We start from the raw sequence: 7,488 nt of genomic DNA, 5'->3' as shown, positions 1-7,488 counted from the left end.
GCTCGCCTAAAGTTCCTAACGCAAATTATGCGTCTAATTACCTAATTAGCACTGTTGACCTTCAAAACTCTTTAATAAATGAATGATTACAGTTCTATTCATCTATAAAAATATGAAAATGGAGAGCAACTCAAAATAGTGAGTCATAGTATTTACATATTTACTAATTGAAAATATCGTGATGGGGAGTATCATTTGAAGTGTCAAATTTTACATCATTACTTGCTATAGGTTGTCATATCTTTGTTTATGTCTCTCAAAAGTATCATAAATTTATTATTTCGCTATTTGAAAGTAATTTTATATTTATTCAAAAGGAATAATATTTTAAATTAGAATTTTGAAGAAATTTAATGATTATTAACTTTTAGATAGGTAAACTTTGTAGTTTGATAATATTTTTAACCTTATTATCATTTTTTTAATCGTTTGGAGGATAAGACGTTTTAGTTGATTTTTATCTCATAGTAACTTTAACACTATTTCATTATTTATGTTAATAAAAAATGTCATATATTTTGTTTTTATGAGTTTTTAAATCCCTTATATTTTTTTAAATTTTTTAATGTATTTTATATATTTTTATGATTATTTTACTATTTTATTTATTTATTTATAAATTTAAAAATCCATGAGGCATACGCCCTGTTTCGGGGCTTATACCTCACCTCAACGTTAAGTAAACGCCCACCTTAGATGGTTAATTATCGGTTACATAACACACAGCTCCAGGTACAAAAATCAACTTGACATGAGGGGGATTATTGCGAAATAAGGACTGTTTTTGTCTAGACACATTGGAATAGGAAGATAATTACAAAATTTTTGTCCTAATTACAAGAGTAACACATAGCAACTGTCAACCTCTATTTACAAGAACAAGTACACCAAACTCAAAATTAACTAATTACCAATCTAACTCAAATGCTTCATTAACCTATAGAGCAATTTGTACAATAAAACAACACCACCACCCTCAAAATTCTTGCACCATACACTACCAATATGCCTAGCAATCAAAGGGCACAAAATCATATAACTTAGTTTTTATACAAACATAGAGTCTGAGCTAGACGCAATGAGTTCTGTCGGATCGATTGCATATATTTTAGATCCGTCGCTGGTCCCGTACCTGTACTCCTATACCCAATTCGGTCTGTGACCCCTTCATTTACCTAATCAATTTCTGCATGCTTCAACCCATCGATAACTATATATAGGGTCTCTGCCAGTCTATATATTCCTTGATTTCGCACCCCCCAACCCCCACCCCACCCCAATTCGGCCAGTGACCCCATCATTCTACCTAATCAATTTTGGAATGCTTCAACCTAGTGCTATGGGAAAAGATGTAGATCGATCGACCTAGATAGACAATTACATAGAGGGTCTCTACTAGCCTATATATTCTTTGATTCCCTCCCAAGAAAATATTATAACCTATGATGTCTGTTGCCAAAAACCAGAAAATAGACTTTGATGGGGCATGAGCTACATTATGCAATATGACACCTAGAAAGCAAATGAATTAATGGTCATTGAAGCTTAACTAGCTTTAATCATTTGCCCTCTTTGCATTTGAGTTTGAAGTTTCTCTTTAGCATGCCTCAGTGCATCAAGAACTTCTCTCACTGTAGCATCAAGAACAATTGGATCAATAGTTTGCTTTGTCTTTGGCAGATCCATAGGAACTAATGCCAATGAATTGTCCACATTGTCCTCTTGAAAATCCACTTCATTTCCTCCATTTTTGTCTTCCTCCTCAACTGAAGATTTCAATCTAGAACCATAATAACAAAAATGTTAGTACAAGAATATTGGATGGTTTCACATGAATAAAGACCTTAGAAAAGATAACATTATTCTTTATCTGCAAATTGAGTATGAATTTAACTTCAATATACAGACTCAAATCACCTAAAAGATAACTACAAGTATCATTCACAAAGGGTGGCATCCGTAACTTGAAAAATAATGAAGATTACCTATTATAACTAATTAAAATACACTGATTATAAAAAATGAATTATACTATCGCTGTACAACAACAACATACCCAGTTATTCTCACAAGTAGGGTCTGGAGAAGCTAGGGTATGTACAGATAGGATAGTCTTACCCCTACCTGAAGCAGGTAGAGAGGCTAGAAGACCCTCGATTCAATTATATTGTTACCGTACAACAACAACATAATACCCAATGTATTCCCACAAGTAGGGTTTGGGAAGGGTAAGGTATATGCAACCTTACCCCTACCTGCTTGTAGGGAGGTTGTTTCCGAAAGACACTCGGCTTAATTACAATATCACTATAAAAAAAAGGGGGAGGGGGGCAACGCGGTACACTAAGCTCCCGCTATGCGCGGGGTCCGGAGAAGGGCCGGACTACAAGAGTCTATCGTACGCAGGCTTACCATGCATTTCTGCAAGAGGCTGTTTCCACGGCTAGACTCCCCTTCTATCAATTATACTATCACTGTATATAAATTAAATCTATTGAGTATACATACCTATTGGGATCTGTCTTTGAGAATTCAAATTCACTTGATTTAGCAGAATGTTCTTTTGCTGAAAGATTCTCATTGTCTTGGCTAGAAGTACTCATTTGTGAACCATCTTTCTCTAAATTGTCTGACTTTTCTTCAGATATTCTCTTCTGAATGAGCTCTGAACAATTAAGATTTTCATAGCTGGATTTTGTACTCCCAACTGATTCTTGACACTCCCTATCTTCTGATTGTTTGGCACTGCTGCAAGCTGTGGATGTTAGAGATGAAATTTCACTCTTTAAAAAGCTTGAATTCTCTGATTCATCAGAAACATAAGATATATTCTTGGATTCAAGCTTCTTTATCAGAAATTTCAGCTTCTTCTCTGCGTTGTCCCTTGATTTAGTCTCTTCTTTCAACTTATTCTCCAGCTCAATCAGCTGTAATTTTCAAAGAATTACACCATGTTACTTCAAGTAAAAAAAAATTTTTTTTTTTTAGATTTATACCAACAACATAAGCACTTTTACTTAAAAACAACAACATACTTAGTTTAATCCCACATTGTAAGATCTGAGGATGGTAAAGTGTATATAGACCTTGTCCTTACCTTGCAGAGGTAAAGAGACTATTTCCGAGACACCCCGACTCAAGAAAAAACTTAAAAGAACGGAGGAATTGAATAAAAACCTTGGTTCCCATAATCTCTGCCTCTTCTTTTGCGTTTCTTGAAGCCACTCTTTCAGCTTGTAATCTTCCTCTTAGACATTCCACTGTTCTCAAAGTATCTTCTTCTTCCATTTTCTTCTCACTGAAAAAAAAAACAAATCAGAAAATACAGGGGCAGAGTCAACATTTTAAGCTTATGGGTTCGAGATTCTAATCATTTTAAGTTATTGGGTTGTAAATTAATAATTTATACATATTCAATAAATTTTTTACTACAAAAACAGGGTTTGAACCAAAGTTACTAGGTTTGATCGAACCCACTCCCGGCACTCTAGCTACGCCCTTAAGAAAATGTTTCAAGATTCAAGAAACATAAAAAAAAGGGGCCAATTTAGACTTATACACTTTGATCATGGGTGGAATCAGGATTCTTACTAAACACACGAACAAATCGAAATCAATATATAGTATATATATTTATAAAATGTATCTAATTTATCTATTTATATAGTATAATTTTCAGCAAGGACTCCGCCACTATACTTGAGTAGTTCCAACAAATAATAAGAAATGAGGGAAATACCTCAATTTTCCATCTGCATTTTCTTCACATGTCATCTTATCTATTCTCTTGTACTCTCCGGTCAAAGCAAGAAATTTTGATCAGAGAACACTCTTAAATTAGTAAAACATCAAACTCAAAAACTGAGGAGAACAACTTTGCTTTTACAAAAATGGCCACAGTATCAGTGCAAAACTTTTGAGAAAAGGTGAGGGATATATAAGAAATACTCCTAGAAAACTTGATTGTTTACTGAAAATACTAGAGACTAACTTTTTGAAAAAAACTTCAAAGAATCAGAGACAGAGTTTTGGACAGTTGCCCCACAATAAATTGTCTTTTTCTGTAACTTCACATTAAAGTTATAGCCAACCTTATTGTCAGTACACTTTAAGTGGTCATTAATGCAACATTAATGTTCTCTTCCCGCTATTAAAAAATTCAAATATGTAAAGTAATTGTCTTATCGACAAAATTTTCTGCTATTGCGGATCTATATGTATAGGAGTTTTTGTTTTTAAATTTAAAAAACAGCATTAATTATAAAAGTATCTTCTAGAATTACTTTTAAAAAAAATTAAACATATCACTTAATTAACATTCTAATTAATTCACTAAGGGTGAATTTAAAAGCAAAAAAGTAGTAATAAAAATTATTTATTGTAATTATACTGCAAATTGAATGACTTTCTGTGAAATTAATCAGATCATGAGGTAAGAAAACAACCAATTTATTTGCTCTAACGTTAGACATATTTCTTTTTTCATTTATAATTTATTTAGGAGTTTAATTCCTCACTTGCTCATTTCAGCTCGTGTTTGAATTTGAAATTTGAAGAAAAAACAAGGATATACTTAAAATACTGATGAAAGTGTTGGCTAGACTTGTCACATGAGTTTCCTTGCATTTGTCCCTTTCCTTTTCTGGCTTCATTCTTTGCTCGTGTTTGCCTTCTCACTTGGGTAATAAACTTAAACCTGCCGACAGAGTGGGAACAAAACTTCAATGCAAACATAGAGTTTAGTCAGGGGCGGAGGCGCGATTTTCATCAAGAGTGTTTAACATCTACATATATACACATAAAAAAATTGACCTAGTGGGCGTTTGGACATAAGAATTGTGATATTATGAAAACAGTGAACTTTTTTTTTTTTTTTTTTTTTAAAGTTTTTTAAATTTTTGAAAAATTCTGAAATTCATCTTCAAGTGAAAATTTGAAAATTTTATGGCCAAACACTAATTTCGAAAAAAGTGAAAATTCGAACCATTTAATTTTGTTGTGTTGTAAAAAATTATGGTCAAACGAGCCCCTAATATATAAACTGTAATTTTTCAATTAACCAAGTTTGAATGATCCCCTCTCCCCCCACACACAACCCTATTCTCTAGAAAGCCCCATTTCTTATTATTCTTTTTGCGGAAAAGGGCCAAACCTGCACCTAACGTATCAACTTCGGTCTAAAAATACCCTTCATTAACCTATGTTGCTAAGAATGACCCTACCTTTAAAAATCTGGCATATTTGTGCCCTTAGTTCTAACGGATGGGTTATGATTTGTTTTAACATTTATTAATTTCACGTGGCTATTTCCGATTGACCATTAATTAAGGCACACCCCAAACCGGATTTTACCCCACTCATAACCCAAATAGACCGACCCGACCCAACAAACATTGTTTAACCCCCCAAAACACCGGGTGTTAGGGCATTTTTCACTCACTTCATTACCAAATTACATCAATTTCTCTCCTCCTCATCTCCAATCTTTTAGCTCGAATCTTTGATAAATTTGAGTACATTTCGTTTTAAGCTTCAAATGGCAGAATCTTCTTCTACTTCTTCTCGTGACCCAAGTAATGCTCGTGCTTGTTATTGCAGACTGATGGCCAATCATTTTGCTTCTACGACACCTATGAATGGTGGTCATAGATTCTATAATGTCCTTGTTGAGAGTAATGGTTGTCGTTATTAGGAATGACGCGATGAAGAACTTCCACCTCATGTATCAATGTTTATCCACAAGCAAAAAATTACAGTGGATGCTCTTCGTCAAGAAAGGAATAAGTTTAGAAAGATGGTTGATGATATGGTTGATAGTAAAGCTGAAAATTTGAATAGTGTATCTGCATTGGAAGAGAAAGTTTCAAATATGGAGTTGAAATTGAAGCAATGAAAAAAAGTTTATAATATGGTCATGGGCTATTTTTGTTATATTTGTGGCTTACAAAATGATGTAGAGAAGTTATGTTTTGGTTAGTAGTGTCCAAATGTACTGACGATAAGAATCTGTTGGTTGTTGTGGCTTATAAAATCTGCAAGATGATGTAGAGAAGTTGTTTTTCTTAGTAATGGTTATCATGTTACGACTTACAAAATTGCAAATTATTGGCATAGTTGTTAAATGAAGGGAATTTACAGCTTTTAGTTAGGTTAATGTCTATATATTTTAGTGCTAGTAGTTGAATTTGCAGTTGTCTTTGTACTGTATTTTTGTATTGCCATTTTCATTTCTGTTTTCATTGGTATGTTATGCTAATTGAAATCTAAAGTAATGCTACAAGAACTAACATCATGTTATGCACATTCAAACAAACAACATCAATACAATAATTTCCACAATTAATAGATAATAAGATCATCAATAGATAACAAAGCATTGTTATATATAGCCAACAAAATACTTAACAACCAACTGTCACAATGTGTTTCACCCTAATATAAGCCCAACAAAAGATTTTTGGGGTGAATCAATACAACAACTTCCGCAACTGATTCACCACAAAAACAATACATAATAATTTATGAATCAGTCATCACAAAAACATAGTTTTGTTTCCTAAGTTAAAAATTAGTCATTCAAACACAATTGAGATCCCTAGAGCTTGATCTTCTTAGCCTTCAATTTACCAACTTTTTTTGCCCTTTCTGCCAATAATTGTCTTGATGTCATTGCCACTTTGCCTTTCCAAATGACTTTCCTTGGTGAATTGGGCAAGTTTGTAGGCACATTGGCACCAGATTCATCACCCTTGAATGCAATCTTCCTTGTACCAGTTGGCATTTACCTCAACTTTTTCTTTTGAAGCCTAGTCTTAGCTTCAAATATCACCTTAGGTCTTAAAACTTGATATTTATCTTTATCTTCAGATATTGCATCTCTATCTTCATGGTCATAGTCATCATCCAAAACAACTGATGATGTAGCTGGTGCTGGTTCACTCTGAGTAGAGGTGTTTTATTGATGTGTGTCTCGGGCTTCTGTCATTGGCCTCATTCCAGGTGTAGGAACAAAAATAATTTCAGAAGTTTGACTATCTTGGGGTGCTGTCAAGGGCACATCTTGTACTTCATGGGAAGATCCTTCATCTTAGGAAGAAGTGGCTATGTTTGCCTTTCACCCAGAAGATCAAACAATGAAGGTATCACATTTAGAGTTATTGTAGTTAAAATTTTTTTTGAAGTTAATAAGAAGGGAATGAGTAGCATTACCAAAGGGCATTTTCTAATGTTGTGATCTCTCTCACTGCAATATCCACATGTCATGACAAGTCCTTTTCTTGAAGCTGAACAAACCCCCTCTCTCTTCCTTGCCTCATCCTTCTCTCTCTTTCTCTTTACCTTTAGTCGACCAACTATTTTGACAATTTTTGGTGCCTTCATTGCATGATGTGGTTTCACCTTTCAAATTTTTTCACCTCTAACTGGTTGTATTTTATGCATATACACATCCATGTTAGCTTCCATTGAGTACCACAAATGCACTTCACT

At 33.7% G+C, this 7,488-nt stretch overlaps 1 protein-coding gene across 1 annotated transcript; it reads right to left on the bottom strand.

Annotated features, from left to right (window-relative positions):
- Nucleotides 1-811: 811 nt before the first annotated feature.
- LOC104224087 (uncharacterized) lies at nucleotides 812-3,909 on the bottom strand. The gene is made up of 4 exons (XM_009775688.2): nucleotides 3,740-3,909; nucleotides 3,178-3,298; nucleotides 2,509-2,927; nucleotides 812-1,780 (listed from the first exon to the last, which is right to left on the bottom strand). The coding sequence occupies exons 1-4, from the start codon at nucleotides 3,772-3,774 to the stop codon at nucleotides 1,546-1,548; spliced, it is 810 nt and encodes a 269-aa protein (XP_009773990.1). The 5' UTR covers nucleotides 3,775-3,909; the 3' UTR covers nucleotides 812-1,545.
- Nucleotides 3,910-7,488: the final 3,579 nt, after the last annotated feature.

The sequence above is a fragment of the Nicotiana sylvestris genome, chromosome 7 (assembly GCF_000393655.2).
Source record: "Nicotiana sylvestris chromosome 7, ASM39365v2, whole genome shotgun sequence".
In the NCBI taxonomy this organism is placed as follows: domain Eukaryota; kingdom Viridiplantae; phylum Streptophyta; class Magnoliopsida; order Solanales; family Solanaceae; genus Nicotiana; species Nicotiana sylvestris.
The sequence above is the reverse complement of the archived record's forward strand: the minus strand, read 5'-3'. Positions and strand labels throughout refer to the sequence as shown.